Source organism: Quercus suber, unplaced genomic scaffold, assembly GCF_002906115.3.
Source record: "Quercus suber isolate HL8 unplaced genomic scaffold, Cork oak 2.0 scaffold_297, whole genome shotgun sequence".
Lineage (NCBI taxonomy): Eukaryota > Viridiplantae > Streptophyta > Magnoliopsida > Fagales > Fagaceae > Quercus > Quercus suber.
In genome coordinates, this window is record NW_027069753.1 from 86,930 (window position 1) to 103,634 (window position 16,705).

A 16,705-nucleotide genomic window follows, 5' to 3' on the forward strand; every position below is an offset into this window, starting at 1 on the left:
CTTTATATATATAAAAGGAAGTGGTGTTTCAAGTTTTTCATCTATTCCACTCCAAGGGCAAGGCCACATTAGGGCCCAAGAAGGTCCTAGCTCCCCTGAGTTAAGGGGGGAAAAAAGATATATTATGGCCTAATTTAAATTGGGTCCAAAAACAAAATAAAACTTAGCTTCTCCTCTTTTCAAAATCTTGGCCTCCCTTCACTAATCAGCCAAAACAATATCACAAATCAACTCATGGTTATACTTCGGCCCCTATCATCTGTATGACATAACAATGTGTGGCTATTGTTCATCCTTTATATATATAAAAGGAAGTGGTGTTTCAAGTTTTTCATCTATTCCACTCCAAGGGCAAGGCCACATTAGGGCCCAAGAAGGTCCTAGCTCCCCTGAGTTAAGGGGGGAAAAAAGATATATTATGGCCTAATTTAAATTGGGTCCAAAAACAAAATAAAACTTAGCTTCTCCTCTTTTCAAAATCTTGGCCTCCCTTCACTAATCAGCCAAAACAATATCACAAATCAACTCATGGTTATACTTCGGCCCCGCTAATTCAAAATCTTGGCTCCGACACTATTCCACACCCTTTCTAGTTTTATTATTTACCCTAAAAATTCCATGAACTAATAAGTTGGTGGATAGAACTTAAAACTTTTGAATTTACGGCACACCCGAATAAACAATATTCATCTATTAACCGGTTTGATGGTCTCTAATTCAGCCGCCCAAAAAAATACCATGTATAAGTTTGAAGTCCAGGGATGAGGTTATGTAGATGCTGTTTGTGTCAAACCATTTTGATGCAGTTAATTTTATGTACCAATTATCAAATTTTTGGCCAGCCAACCAGTCGCTATGCTTTTATCCCTTTTTTTTTTCATCTAATCTTTTCCTGAACACTTTGCTTTAATCTGGCTAGTATGACATATGCCCAAGCTTTCAAAAAAAGAAGTAGAGACCACATGCCATTTTTTTATATGTTTTTTGACAAAAGGACCGCATGCCATTATGGATTTTGATTTTCTTTAAAACTTTCAAATTCAAATCTAACGGTCTGTTTCCCCACCTTTTTGGTTTTTTCCTTGAAAGTATTTTCTTCCTCCTTACCTTGTTTTTCATACCGTTATACATTTATACTATAATCCAAATGGTAGATAAGTTTTTATTCAAAAGAGTTACATCTCACTGTCCCGCCAAAGAAAAAACCCTTTTTTTTTTTTGTGGGCTTAATGTATTAAATTCAAAATTTTACACTGATTTTATGGATTAATTATAGCTATCTAACTTAAATTCTGACAATAAAATTTAAAGTATGATCTTCTCAACAAAAAATAAATAAATAATTATGAGGTTTTTTCTGTAGTTTAAACTACATAATTTTATAATCAACATCCTAGTTCAAGATTAATTTGTAATGCTCATCTTACCCATGAAATCAACAGTTATGGTAGAAGCATTTGTCATGTACATCCATCTTAAATAAATGGGAAATGCTAACGGATGTCATTAGGCAATAGTTAACAATCCATTTAGAGAAAACTTTTATGGGGGAAAAAAAAAAGCAACGAATATTTTGACAGTTTTTTTCATTTCTCATAAAAGTGATATCAAAACCTTCCTAAAATTGATTGTTAACCATTATTCTAAGGGCACTTGTTCTGAGAAATGCTAGTTCAAGATTAAACTACATAATTTTATAGTTTAAAGTACATAATTTTATAATCAACATCCTAGTTCAAGATTAATTTGTAATGCTCATCTTACCCTTGAAATCAATAGTTATGATAGAAGCATTTCTCATGTACATCCATCTTAAATAAATGGAAAATGCTAACGGATACTCTTAGGGCAATGGTTGATAATCCATTTAAAAAAAGTTTTATGGGAAAAGGAATTTTTTACAACTTTTTTTCATTTTCCATAAAAGTGGTATCAAAACTTTTTAAAAATGGATTGTTAACCATTACCCTAAGGGCATTCATTAGGATGACCTTAAATAATAAGAGCATTTTTTATTTGGATGGCTTAATGTGTGCCCTAAGGGCACACGTTAACCGGACCCTTTTTATTTACACTTTAAATTCTAAAACTGAGATTATCAAGCTTTTTTTTTTTTTCACAAGAATAATTATCAAGCTAATTTTAGATTAAGGTGTCAATAAAAAAGTTAGACAATTCCAATTGAGTAGTAAGGATTTGATCAATAAACATCTTTATTCAAAACACGAGGTACCAATTGAGCAACAAGACTCTTAATACACATTAATTAATGTTAAACCACTCGATGTCCCTTGCAACGTTCTGTGCATTTTGAAATATTTTGTAAAAAACCAACCATCTTACAGTTTATGTATATTTAAGAGATCGACTTCAATTATACTACATGCCATTAGAAAGTGGAAAAACAAATTGATAAAATTAAAACAATTAAAAATATGAACATGGTGCTTGAGTGATTAGACAAATAATTTATTATTTTCCTCTAACTTTAAGCATAGAGTAATTATTATTTTTCATATTCTTTGATTTTGTGTTATTAAATTTGATTTTTTTTTCCATAAAATAAAATGGCTTTCAACTTTTAATACTCTGTTTCAATTATTTCTAATGCAACTAAATATGGGTAAGATTTAGAGTATGAGTAAGATTTAATGAAACATGCAACGGATAATATGTTGTGTTATCAAATCTGCTTTTGCCTCTAGATGTTTTTTGTTTCAAATGTTAGGAAAATAACTAAATATGAGGAAGCATATAATATTCCAAATCAATTAATTTTTCTATTCAAAATAAATTATTTTTATATAAATTCCTTTGATATAAATCACACGTGGCCGGTATGCATGAGTTCAAAGACTAATTTTGTTAATTAAAATATAACAATTTTTGCGTTGTAAGTGGACTTAGCTTTAGTTTTTTAAGTATGAAATTTGTCCTAGTTTTATGAAATTTGAACTTGAATTTTAAACCTTTATATTCTTAACTTGTCTTATTGTCTTAATTTTAAACCTTTAGTTTCTTATTGTTAAGGCATTTTTCAATTAGATAATAGAGTTTTTTTTTTTTTTTGAGAAATTTAAATAATAGAATTAATTTTGAAGGTATGAAAACATGCATACCGAAGTGTGTGTAATTAGTGCACCAAGATAATTAACACACAGTAATAAAAACATTTATCCCATTAAAGCATGACAATTGATTAGTAGTAACACTTTCACATAAATGCAAAGTTTTAGTAGATGAAAGGCTAATTAAAGAGAATTATAAGGGATGTACTACATGACATAACCTTAGACTATTTTAAGTTTTTATCTGAGGTTCTTTCTTTCTTTCACACACACACACACACACACACACATATATATATATATAGCTTAGGATATTGATTGTTAATTTTTATGTAAAATACATATTACAAATGTTCCAATACAATTAGTGATATATGAGTGAAATTGACCATAAATATGTGTCATAAATTTCATTTAAACGTGGAAAAATCAAAATGTTCATAATAGTTTGGTTCATCTCGGGAAAATTCTTATTTAAGTTTGTTTAATAGGAAAATAAGTTAATTGTTTTGTAAATAATTTTAAGTTTGTTTGACCCCAAAAAAAAAAAGAACTTATGTTTAAACATATAATCCAACTTAAAATGTAGAATTCAAACACACTTATTAAAAGTTTGAACTAAAATTGAATAAGCCAGTTTTGAACTATTAATATCCACTTATTAGTTATTAATTATGACAGCCATGACAAGGGGGATTGGTTTGCAGGCAAGGCAAACAACCCTGCAATTAATAAGAATAAATAGCAGCATACACGCATAAATGTAGTACAATCATCGGGTGTAGAAGTTTTGCTTGCACTGTAATCAACAATGAATCAGGTGGCAGTGAAAATTTGTTTTTGTGGCCCCCTCAAAAACAGTGTCCCTTTTTTTTTTTTAATCTTCCTGTGGCCCCCTTCAAAAAAACAGTGTCTTTGAGAATTGAGAGAACCATCTTTATCTGCATGTGCTGTCTTGCCTTGTGCCCCATCAATTCAAAATTCTTTATTATTACAATTAAAATCTAGGCAAACTTAACACCTCTTTCAAAAACTATTGACCACCACACACCACACATTCATGGCAACATCCAACTAGTTTATAGAAACAACAGTATTTGAATAATGTCATTGTTACAAAAATAAATGAATAAACATGTTCTTATAAAGGATATAGATTCAATTTGTGTCTACATATGTGCAAGCAATTCACCAGGATTAATTTGTTTGAAAATTTTGTAGTTGCTAGGGATCCAACCAATAAAAAAATAAGGGTATGTTTGGTTGAGATAATAGAATAATGGAGGATGAAAAATATGTAGGGAGGAAAGAAAAGATTTTTGTTTTCCCACATCATTAAGACTTAAGAGAGATGGAAAAGCATAATGATAGAAATCAAATAAATATTATGCCCTTATTATATAGTTTGAAGCAATTGGGGATAAGGGGGTTACTTTTGTAATCACATTATTTATGATCATTTTCTCTCCTATTATCTCCTTAATTTGAAAGGAATGGAATTAGTGGTTTTGGTGGAAAATTTTAATCTCTTCCCTATTTTATTTTTTTTCTCTTCTTTTTCTATTATCTCCTTTTCCATCCCAACCAAACATACCCTTAGATAACTAATATCAAAGTATTAAGTAAATTAAAAAAAATAAAAAGTGATATAATCATGGTTAATGTTGTAGGTATGAGACAATTTGAAAGGAATGGAATTAGTGGTGTGGGGGTAAAAACCCAAAAACAGACCCTACAAGTGGCTTTGGTGGAAAATTTTAATCTCTTCTCCTATTTTATTTTTTTTTCTCTTCTTTTCCTATCATCTCCCTTTCCATTCCAGCCAAACATACCCTTAGCTAACTAATATCAAAGTATTAAGTAAATTAAAAAAATAAAAAGTGATATAATCATGGTTAAAGTTGTAGGTATGAACAATGATATCAACAAGCAAAGCAAAGAAGTAATCGGTTTGAAAGTTCTAGAGAGCTTTTACTAAGCAAAGAAGAATAAAGCCAAAAAAAAATTAGATTTTTTTTTTCCTATTTTGAGTAAGAGGGGACTATTTAGTGCATAAAAAGAGGGAAAAGGAAACCCTTAACGAAAGGAAGTAAATGGTAGAAAACAAGAGAGAAGTGGTCAATGTGGAATATGTGTTGATGCACTAGTTAAGTTAGAAGCCAATCAATTTATTAACCATATTAATTTTGATATCCCACTGCTTATAAAGGAGAATTTGCTTGCTTTTGACAAAGCTAAACTATTTTGTAACAAATTTATTCATAGTTAATATATTTGCATAGTCATATTACCCCAAAACCAACAAAAAAAAAAAAAGTGAAATATAAGTTTAATCCTTTTTTTTTTCTTGATTAATCCAGATACATTTATTGGTGAAATTATTTACTATTACTAGTACTATTTAGTATTGGGCTGAGGGAGGGGCCAGGTAGCAGTTGTGTGTATATATATGGGTGGTAGTGGTAGGTATGGTTTTTAAAGGAAAAATAAAGAAAGAAAGAAGAAATAAAGAAAGGGCAGCATTCATTCAGCAATAGCAGCAAAGAGCTGAGAGGTTGGGAGAGAGGGACAAATTGCAGAATTGGCAGAGACCTCTGTCTGCTCTGCTCTTCCCACCCCACCCTCTTTTATTTTCTTCAAGCCATAGATAAGAAAGAGAATTCAAAATCAGCAACACTTGAAGAAGAAGAAGAAGAAGAAGAAGAAGAAGCAGCAGCTATATATAACAAAAATAGTACTAATAGAGAGAGAGAGAGAAAGAGAGAAATGGGAGAAGGAGGAGGAGGAGGAACAACATCAAAGCTGAGAAAAGCAGCTTGGAAGGTGGTGGTAGCAGCTGCATATGCATGTGGGTCCTTGTCCTTGTCCAGAAGTAGTAAAGCTCTTATGGACCTCCATTCTGTAAGCTCACAATGCCACTCCTTTTTTACTTTCACCCCCAACCCATTTCTCATTTTCTAATCAACTCCCCAAAATCTAAAATTTATGCGATTTAATTACTCAATCTTTCCTCCATTGCATCTCTTTCCTCCAAAGTCCAAACATTTAGTAATTAGTAAAAATGTTGATGATGTAAATTATAATCATAGCCTTATTTGCCCATTTTTATTTTTTGAGAATCTTTTATTTTTCCCAGAAAAAGAAAGAAAGGAGAGATGAATTGTGATTTATGACAGCTGATTCTGCTTTTTTTTTTTTTTGACAGATCTCAGATTCTTCATCTGTGTCTCCAACAAAGGCAAAGAATATCTCACTTGGAGATGATATTGCAGAATGGTCCAGCCACAACAACAACGCCCTTGCTTCCAAGGTATATATCCCATTCCCACAATCAACAAAAGGCAAAGAAACCAATTTTCTGGTTGCTAAATATTGAGCCATAATGGTCTTTTTCACTAGAATTTAATAGGTTCAAATTTAACCACGTTTTTTTTTTCTTTTTTCTTTTTTCTAATATATTAATTTACCTGACAATTTCAAATAATTGTATTTGCTTCATTTTTTTTTTTTAATGTACTGTTTGATTTTACTTTATGGAAGAAAAAAAACCACTTTATAAAGTATCACGGCACTTGTTAACAAAATCTCTAGTTATACCCAAATGAAATTACTATTAGGCACTACATGACATGACCAACGTTTGATTTAATATCCTTGAACACACCTTTTTTTTTTTTTTTTTTTTTGAGAAACATCTTTAAACGCACTCTAAATCACGAGTTACTATAAAAAAATATCAAGTTGGGTTAATGTATGTGAAATCTAACATGTGGTGTGGGTGGATGCCCCCAAATATAGCGGCTAGCGTAGCCCATTAGTGAAGCCAAGAATCCACACCACTATCAATTTAAGACTACACAACACACGGCAAAGAAGACCCCACTTTTGAAGTTCCACCTACCCAAAACACTCCTTCATTATTACATTTTCAAGCACTATTGAATAAAGTGTCAAATTCTCTAACCCAAAAAAAATAAAAATAAAACTAAAAAAATAAAAAAATAAAAAATTTATTTACCCATTTCAATATGATGGTCTTAAATTTTGACTCCTGTAAAACAGTCAGATCTCCCAACTAGAAAAGTCACTTCAGCTTCAAAAAGCTTTTACCATTTTCCATTCTTCATGTTGATAAAAGCTTTGATGCATGAAAATTTCAAACGAATGGGACAATTTGAGTGGATCTGCACCAAACACAGCAATCTACAACTTGTACATGTGGTTTAAAACAAAAAAAACAAACTAGTAATGATATCACTGGCCCCTTTTTGCTGAAAGTTGAATTATCTAATCAAGCTTTTGGCATCACTTGTATTTATTTTATAATAGGAGAGCTGAGTTTGACAAGGGTTTTGTTGTTGAGTAACCATCATTAATATTTTCCAAATATTAACAAGTTCTTTTTCTTTTTTACTTTTTTTTTTTTTTTTGTTTGGATGGAATTTATTAACAAGCACTTGATTGCTTCACTAGAACATCCTGGATCTCTTGCTGTGTAGCTTATTATGTGAAATCACTATATATTGGTAGAGATAGTGGCTCATATTCTAATGAGAAGTAATACTAGTCTCTAATCTAGAACTCTGGTGATTTTCTATTTATTTCACCAATATTGCTAAGATCAAAAACCTTCAAACGTATACCTCAGACCATCCAAAAATTGATATAATCATTTTCATTTTAGAAACTTGCCAATGAATTTTGGAATTAGACACAATAATTAGAGCTACATATCAGATTGTCATTATTTAATTCTAAGTGGATTCTATTTTAATGTGCCAAAATGCAATTCTTTCATTTTTGGTCTTGTCACATTCATCTGTTTATTACTTTAAAATCTGTCTCCCTTACTTTAATTAATAACTTCATCTTTGTTGATTCATGTGGCAGAGCTTATGCGCTATATGTTTAGATCCTTTGAGTAACAATAGCAGGGATAGCAGCGCAGGGCAGGCAATATTTACAGCTCAATGCTCTCATTCTTTTCACTTTACTTGCATCTCCTCCAATGTTCACCATGGTAGTGTCACTTGCCCCATTTGCCGTGCACATTGGACCCAACTGCCCCGCAGCCTGAACACTCCTTGTGCTTCACTCTCTTCTTGCAACCAAAATGATCCCATACTCCAAATCCTTGATGACTCCATCGCTACTTTCCGTGTCCACAGGCGGTCCTTCTTGCGTTCTGCCCGCTATGATGACGATGACCCTATTGAGCCTGATCACTTGCCTAATTGTCCCCGTCTTTCTCTCTCTCTAATACCCATCCCATCAGGTGCACCTCCCAGCTTTCGTCCATCCATGCAAATGGCTAGTCGTAGCTCCTACCCATACCATCCGTCCCTACATCAATTGACGTGCAGTTCCTCATCACTACTACAATCACCAACTGGGCAAGCACCTTATCTCATGTGCACCTCCTCAAAGAGAGCTTTTCTTTCGGTAAAACTGGCACAGCAACAAGCAACTGACTTGGTCTTGGTTGCGAGCCCCAATGGACCACACCTAAGGCTTCTCAAGCAAGCAATGGCATTGGTGGTTTTCTCCCTTCGACCTATTGATCGTTTAGCCATCGTTGCTTACTCATCAACTGCAGCACGTGTCTTTCCCCTTAGGCGCATGACGTCCTATGGGAAGCGAACTGCACTACAAGTCATTGATCGTCTTTTCTACACAGGGCAAGCAGATCCTCTTGAAGGACTAAAGAAAGCGATCAAGATACTTGAAGATCGTGCCCACAAAAATCCAGAGTCACATATCCTGCATCTGTCTGATAGTCCAACACGATCTTACCATGCCTTCAACATGGAAGTGCCCATTCCAATCCATCGGTTTCATGTAGGGTTCGGATTTGGCACTTCAAATGGGTTTGTCATGCACGAATTTGAACAGTTCCTATCCAGACTGCTGGGAGGTGTTATTAGAGATATCCAGTTGAGAATTGGGGAGGATGATAACTGCGGAATTATAAGGATCGGAGAGCTAAAAGGTGGTGATGAAAAGAGGATCTTATTAGACTTGGAAAAGTATGGACATGTTTATGTGGGATATAGCTACATTGAGGGCGAGGTTGATGAATGCATCAGAACAGGCGAAACTGTAGTGGGTATAGGGGATAAAAGTAATGCTACAGAAAGTGGAGGGAGTGATGTGAGCATTGGAGGGAGAACTAGTAGTGTTGAAAGTTGGGATTACCATGATCCTCACATGGCTAGAAGATGGGCTAAGCATTTACATGGCTACAGACTTTAAATTGATCCGCAAGTTGTCCAACAAAATTTTTATGTCTTGATATCTATACAAAGCAGCAACCATTAGATGATGATTTCAGTCATCCAGGACCAATGTTGATTCTGGCTATATTGACTGGCCTTCTACTCCCAGACACTGCTGAGAAAATATGTACAAGATACTATTACTTACCCAAGATTTACCATTACAATTAAGGATTTAAATTTATTGAATCATACCTCATGTTTTCGTACAAATATCAACTGTTGCTCATGTTGCTTTTGCTTAAGGTAACTATCATCCTAGATACTAAACCAACCTGAGTAGATGCAACAGCAATTCTATTAAAACAAATGAAGGTTTCAGTTGGTTTCCTCAGAGCCCCTGGTGCAGTAGGTAGATGTAAGTAAACATGTATTTTAATGTTTTTGAAACCAATTATAATTGGAGAAGATGACATGAACCAATTAAAAGGGAAAAAAAAATCCAATAGTCAGAAGGCCTCTAAACCAACTATTATTGCCTAAGAAGTACAGCCTCTAAACCATCTATTATTGCTTAAGAAGTACGGACGCTTCATTTAGGGTATTGTACTCGTGTTGTACATAACAGTGTCATACTGGCTATTTCTTATTATAATTTTTCAAAAATTGCTCATGTTACTATGTTGTACTCATGTCCATACTCGTACCTGAGTTCATGCTTCCTGGACTACTGCATAAGGCTTTCCCAACATACCTAGAGGCAGGGAGTTTGAGGAGATATTGGGCTTTTGTTTTTATTTTGCAAAAATAACAGTAATATATTCCTATTTTGAAACTAATTAAGTCCGTGTCTATGTTTTTGAAACTCGATTTTAACAAAATCGAGTTCAATATAAAATTCGATATCCTCAAAATCGAGTTACATGTAAATTTTTAATTGAAACTCGACTTTAGCAAAGTCGAGTTTCACTTTAAAAAAATTAAATTAAGTGACAAAATATGCATAGAACTTGACATTAGTAGTGTCGAGTTCTACTTGTAACTCAATTTTTTTTATATCAAGTACTAAAACAGGGACACGAACTTAAATAGTTTCAAAACATAGACATTGTGCTAGATTTTTTACAAAATAAGGGCAAAAGCCCAATATCCCTGGGAGTTTGAACCCAGAAGTAAAATAGTTTTTTTTTTTTTTTCCTGAAAGTAGTAGAATCATTCTCACTTTTGCAGGTTCAATTGGATTTTTATTGCAGCAATAGCATTCTTTACAATGTTATGACATTGCAGAGTAATGAAATAGAATAAGACAAACTTAGCTCTTACGTGAGTTTAGTTAGTCAATTCCATTTCTTTTCTTCTTAATGTAGATGTATATTTCAGCTACTGTTGAGATCCATGATACATTTCTGAGTAGTTTGGCTTTACCCATTATAGGTGGATGGCATATATATTAAAGCAACAACATAAATCAGTAGTTCATAATTACCTCTTACTATCATATGCCCAGATGGGCATCGGCAATTAATCATGTAGATAATCGTACACTGAGAAGTCACTGTACAGTAAAGACTCGTCCTTACCATAGTGAAGAAGAAAATAACAGTCTTTACAAAAATAACAAGGATTCTTCTGGGCCCACTTGTCATTGACTGTGACCTTCGTAGCTCTATATATCTTACAAACATTGCATTTCTGAACACGAAATTTTAGTTGAAATAAGACTATTGGGTAACCAGCCCGGTTGTGCACGTCCTCTGGATGAATTAACCTCATGTCTCTTATCACAATTGTATGCTTGCAGTCTCCCTGTACCAAGTAATTTCCCAACAAAAGAATTATAATAGCCATGCATATGCTAAGATAACTTTGCCAACACCACAGTTCATCATGACATCGAGGACACAACTAACAAATAATGACATACTATTTTCATGAAGCCATTTCTTTTACCAGTGCAGCATACTGAAGGAAAAGCACAAAGAACACAAAATGTTTCTACTTTCTACCATCAAAATCATGAAATGTGGCAACAGAAAATGGTACCTGGTGACAATAGAGATATCCAGCACCAAGCCGAAACTTCAGATCACAAAACCGTGTCATGTGCATGTTAACAGCTTTGAAGTGAGGCAATCGCAGGCCTGTTACATCACCTACAATTGCTTTCTGCTTCTGTTGTAATTCCCCATTAATGATGCATTCCCATTTTTTAAGAGCTTCATCCTTAGAGTTTCTGAGCCAATCAAATATAGGTTCACTGTAATCTATAGCAGAGGGATCCCTCAAATCATTACAAAATACATCCTGCAAAGAATTAGCCTTCTATTAGATTTGGTAACAAACTATCGTCCTCATGAAAACAGTGAATGCATAGAGCTTCTTACTTCTATAAGAAAATATCCAGAAGGATCATGCTGCCCAGCCTTCTGCATCATTTGGTCAGTTAAGCAATAGATTTTGTCCCTCAGTTCAGTCAAGGTTTGTCGTCCTAGGACCAAAAACTCTTGAGTCTACAAAAAAATTCACAAAAATGTAAATAGCAAATTAGCTATAAATAGATAGACGATTTTTCTTCCCGTCAATGATCTACTTCAAATATCAAAAGCCCAAGATAGAAAGAAGTTAAATGATCTTGCCTCAATGCATCCAAATACAATCATCAAATAAAGCCAATGAGCTTTAGCTCAATTGGCACCTCCTCCCCCTACAAGTGCTGGGTGGAGGGGGAGGTTGTGGGTTCAAGACCCATAGAGTGCATATGTACATTACCCATTTAAAAAAATTAATTAATTAATTAATTTTAAAAAAAATCATCCAATAGAGACCAACATTGACTGTTTTCAAAATGATATTAGATATACCTTGGCCCACTTCCGTGAGTTATGGTAAACTTCAACAGAGAGAACAACTTCTGGATACTGCACAGCAATTTGTTCCCCAGTGCTTGGTGATTTCACCTGCAGGACATTTGTACAAAAGTATAGAGAGGAAAAATATGAAATTTTTTTGATAAGAAAGAGAGGATAAATATGAAACTTCAACTGTTTAAACAGTCAGAATCAGCATATGACTAGAAGTTATCTGTATGAATAACATTCATGTCTAGGCTTAAAGAAAGGGTTTGGTTACAAAAAAGTATGTGCAAGCTTCAGTAGTTGAAGTCAATTGACTTTAAAAAACCCTTAAGTTATGTGTTGTTTTGTTTCCTTATATATGGAACCAGCAAGCAGCACGGGCTTCTCAATTGATTTGAGGATTATGAAATTAAAAACATATAAATACTATTTGTCTAACTCAGAGAGAGAGAGAGAGAGTTTGTGTTATGATCAAGTGTCCCACATGGCTTAAGTGCAAGCTTAACCAAGTGTATATAAGCTCTTTGGCACCTTTCCCTTACAAGCCAGTTTTCAAGGGTGAGTTCTACCCATGGGTTTGTATCAGGGAGAAACTAGCTATGGAGAGGAGGTTGATTGTAGTAGCAATACCAAATAAATTCAAGAAAAACTCTGAATTAAGAAGAAGACAGCTATAACACTACTCTAAAAGCATTTTCAAGTTAGATTTCCATATACTTTCTTCAAGATAAAATGATAAATCAAAAGCAAAGCATCTGCATTATGCAATAAACATTAAGAATAGGCAATTTTCAATCATACCTTTGTTGCAGAACGTGTAAACCTGAGAGATTTCATCCTTTCAGTTCTTTCTGATAATGTAATGGCACCTTCAGTTATCTTACAACTGGCACTGGACCAAAACGAGAGAAATATAATTCAAAACCACAATAATTATACCAGTTAAAGAGATCGTAGATGTCTAATGATACAAACTTGAATGAGTGCAGTTTTGCTGCAGCTTTGTCTTCGTCCTGCTTTTGTTTGATTTTCACAAGTTCCTCCACCTTTGCAGTATAACTATTCTGGACAGATTCCAGAAATAAATATTAAATTTGATTAACAACGGATGAAACATTTACAGAAAAAATGACAAAAATAATGCACCCATACAGCTCAGCAATATTTGTTTAACCTATATATATAGTATCACCCAAGTTTATTCTAAACAAGAATAAATGTAGAGACTACAAAGTAAATTGTTAATAGGTCCACAATCAGCACAAAAAGCATGTAAACCATATGATAAAAGAATACCAAGCAACTACCATATGCCAAAACATTTCAAATTAAAACTCTATAGGAAAATAGAGGTTAATGTGACCAAGCCACATTTCCACTACTTAAATAACATTTGAAAACAAAGCCAAGAAACGAAAGAATTGAAAATTGCACAATGTTATATAGCACATTCAGACAACATATTCTCAACTAGAATGGCCCAAAAGATCAATTTTGATAAAATTAGAGGGCAGTAAGAGATTTAAGAGCATAAAATTATACTACTGAGTACTGATTGAGTGACCGGAAGAAATATATATATTAGCAATAAATATGGAAAGGCAGAATAAATATAATTCATGGGAAGCATACTTCAATGGCATGATTATTCGCCTTTCTTTTTTTTCTCTTCCTTAAGTTGTTATTTTCAATGCAACCACTTGCTGAGGGAGATCCACTTGAGGTCTCCAAAGAAGATGAAACATTTTCTCCTCTGGTAATGCTTTCTGGAGATTCATGTTTATTCCGTGATCTCCTGCGATAAACTCGTTTCCTGGATATAAAATTCAAGACAAATAAGTTCCAAAAAAGTTTAATCTGTTGTATAAACACACCCATATAGAATTAAATCTGTGATCTCACCCTCCAACCCTTATTTATGAGTAGAGGAGATGGCATTTGGTGCAAGGACTAACCATCAATTGAATCACATAACAGATTAACAAGTGGAGGGTGGATGAGAAATATAAGAGTCGTAAATCAATAACCTCTAAATGAACATTTAATGTGATAAAAGGACTTGTAAAAATTCATTGAACCATTTATTGACACATTATGTATTAGTGACTAAAGGATCTACATATGGAAAACACAAATTCATTCATAAAGAGGAAGCCCTAACAAATCACATGGACTTAGTAACATGCAATTTTTGAAGGGATTCAATTAGAATCGTTTTTGAAATCATGGCCAGGGGATTCTATTGTTAACTGCAGTATCAGACATGACTCATGAGTAAACACAAACACAGATGATGAGCACCTAACATTTTCCATGAAGAGAAAATGTCTAATGGTGAAGCTTCACATATCCATCAGGAATGTTGCAATATGATATTCAGTAGAAATAAATAGTTGAAACACAGAAACTGTCCATACAAATTGAAAGCTTTGCTTAACAAGATTTCAAGTGGCTTTCCCAATCTTTTCAATAATGCAAGGATTAAGACAAAACATGTAGATTTTTAAGTGTGCCTTTGGGTTAAGTGGTCTCTCTATATGTTATATTAACTAATTAAGGAGTTTCCCCAAAGTGTTATATCTCTAACAAGTGGTATTAGAGCTGATCGTTTGAGGTAAGGCAAGTGTTTGTTGGGTCCCACCAAGTAGAACGAGGAATACTCCTATGTACTCTCACCCATGGTTGAGTAAGGGTTCTAATGGTGGTGAGTCAAGGCGATTGTGTATATTGGTGACTTCCATAGTTGTGCAAGGAAGACTCCCCATGTCTACCCCAAGCATGGTTGAGTAAAATGGCACACTATTGGTGCTAGTGATGCATGACACTTGAATTGCTAAGAAAAAGACTAACATTCAAGGGGGAGACTAACCAAAGTGCCACAAGTGACTTGGTAGAAGGCTCACATGTGAAGAGGAGATTGTTGGAATATTCACGTGAGTAGTGTGGTTGGTTAAGTAGTGAAGTCCCACACTAGATACTAATGAGAAGAAAGAGTGGTTAATATAACATAGTTGATCTCATGCCCATTGGGCTTAAACCTTTTTGGTTAAGAGGTGTCACTATATGTTATATTAAGGTGTTTCTCTTGCCAACATTAATGCTATCCTATTTGTAATAATATGAATTTGAAGAGAGGGTAAGATAAAAAGAACAAACAGATACATACATGAGAATAAAAACCTATCTGATCATAATTTTGGTATTCTCAAGGACAATGTGAAGCCATAGACAACAAAAGAAGTATGATAACAACGTTGTAATGAAATGAATTGAACTGCAGCCATATGAACTAGAGCTAGGAACATCTAAAGCTACAAATTTTACATAATACAAGTCCAAATTAAAAGCATTGAAAACAACATATATATATATATATATATATATACATATTTGAAAAATAAGGAATTGCATAGCATAGCACATTTGATTTGATTAGGACTTACTCTTGCGCCGGCTCTTGTGAAGGCTGCGGGGGACAATCATGGTTCTCCCCCTGCTGCAACAAGAACAAAAATTTGTGTTAAAGAGTGAGACAAAAGTATTAAACTGCACAAGCAGTGGAGTTTTGGAGCACATCAAAGTTTAGAGCTTTAGCAGGATACCTGTAATGCTTCCTTCATAGCCATATCCACTAATTCTCCTTCACTCAAAATTTTAAGCTCATCAACCCTACATTAATAAATTAATTAATTAACAAGGAATTATAAGCATTAGATAGAGGGGGGGAAAAAGAAAGAACATACGAAATATCTTCATCAAGTGGTTGAGATGAATCCGAAGTACATAGTTCTGCCTCTAGATTCTGCATAGATGAGATACATAACCAATAAACAAAAACAAATTTATTAAAAAAAAAAATTTGATTGCTTTATTAATTTTGGAGAGAGAGAGAGAGAGTACCTGAAGTTGAAGGAGAAGAGAAGACTCGAAGTTGGGGACAGAAGAGAGGGGACCCACCAGATTGGGTACGTAAATGGGTCCGCCCCTTGGAATTGAATTCGACAGCTCTCCTCTTCCCTCAATCTCCTCCTCCATCAACGCCTTCTTCTTCTTCTTGTAAAGAAACTCTGAGAAAGGCAGCAAGCAAGCCTTCTTTCTAATAACTCTCTCCTCTTTCGCTTTCACGGGCCGGGTGGGTTTGTGGGTATCTCCCTACTACTTTATATTTTGCATCCAGCCCACTTATTTTTCTTTTCTCTTTTTTGGGCCACAAAGCAAGAGCCATTAAATCATCCTTCTTCCTTTTTCCCCCAAAAACATGTGTCTAAGAGTGGATAACATTAGCATCAAGACTAGGGCTGTCCACGACCCGCCCGGCCCGACTAAACCGCCCGAAACCCGATCATGTTCACCCGAAACCGCCGGATTGAAGCTTGTACATGGTCGGACGCGGGTCGCCGGCACAAGCACTCGAGACCATCAGTTCGAGTTGCAGGTTGGCTGTCTGAGAAACCGACGAACCCGACCCGCCCGATGAGCTGTTCTTCCTTCGTCAGAAATCACAAACTCAACCAAAAACCGGTAAGTCCAAACCCTTAAGTCCGTCAGATAGGCAGATTTCGGCCAG

General features: G+C 34.4%; 2 protein-coding genes across 3 annotated transcripts; one reads left to right on the plus strand and one right to left on the minus strand.

Annotated features, from left to right (window-relative positions):
• Nucleotides 1-5,734: 5,734 nt before the first annotated feature.
• LOC112015624 (E3 ubiquitin-protein ligase WAV3) lies at nt 5,735-9,535 on the plus strand. Its single transcript, XM_024048056.2, has 3 exons — nt 5,735-5,969; nt 6,274-6,378; nt 7,959-9,535. The coding sequence occupies exons 1-3, from the start codon at nt 5,835-5,837 to the stop codon at nt 9,318-9,320; spliced, it is 1,602 nt and encodes a 533-aa protein (XP_023903824.1). The 5' UTR covers nt 5,735-5,834; the 3' UTR covers nt 9,321-9,535.
• Nucleotides 9,536-10,755: 1,220 nt separating this feature from the next.
• LOC112015638 (snRNA-activating protein complex subunit) lies at nt 10,756-16,277 on the minus strand. 2 transcript variants are annotated; one of them, XM_024048072.2, is made up of 11 exons: nt 16,039-16,277; nt 15,882-15,940; nt 15,741-15,807; nt 15,582-15,631; nt 13,771-13,951; nt 13,114-13,202; nt 12,940-13,030; nt 12,145-12,240; nt 11,668-11,793; nt 11,327-11,587; nt 10,756-11,089 (listed from the first exon to the last, which is right to left on the minus strand). In XM_024048072.2, exons 1-11 carry the CDS (start codon nt 16,171-16,173, stop codon nt 10,805-10,807), a joined length of 1,440 nt encoding a protein of 479 aa, XP_023903840.1. In that variant the 5' UTR covers nt 16,174-16,277; the 3' UTR covers nt 10,756-10,804. The 2 variants fall into 2 exon arrangements, with proteins under 2 accessions (XP_023903840.1, XP_023903838.1); XM_024048070.2 differs by having other exon boundaries at nt 15,582-15,634.
• Between the last annotated feature and the right edge of the window lie 428 nt (nt 16,278-16,705).

Coding starts and splice junctions, on each gene's coding strand:
- LOC112015624 (XM_024048056.2), top strand. CDS start 5,835: ATGGGAGAAGGAGGAGGAGGAGGAACAACATCAAAGCTGAGAAAAGCA. Junction 5,970..6,273: donor CTCTTATGGACCTCCATTCT/GTAAGCTCACAA, acceptor TTTTTTTGACAG/ATCTCAGATTCTTCATCTGT. Junction 6,379..7,958: donor ACAACGCCCTTGCTTCCAAG/GTATATATCCCA, acceptor TTCATGTGGCAG/AGCTTATGCGCTATATGTTT.
- LOC112015638 (XM_024048070.2), bottom strand. CDS start 16,173: ATGGAGGAGGAGATTGAGGGAAGAGGAGAGCTGTCGAATTCAATTCCA. Junction 15,635..15,740: donor CTATGAAGGAAGCATTACAG/GTATCCTGCTAA, acceptor TTCTTGTTGCAG/CAGGGGGAGAACCATGATTG. Junction 11,794..12,144: donor ACTCACGGAAGTGGGCCAAG/GTATATCTAATA, acceptor ATTTTTTTGTAG/ACTCAAGAGTTTTTGGTCCT.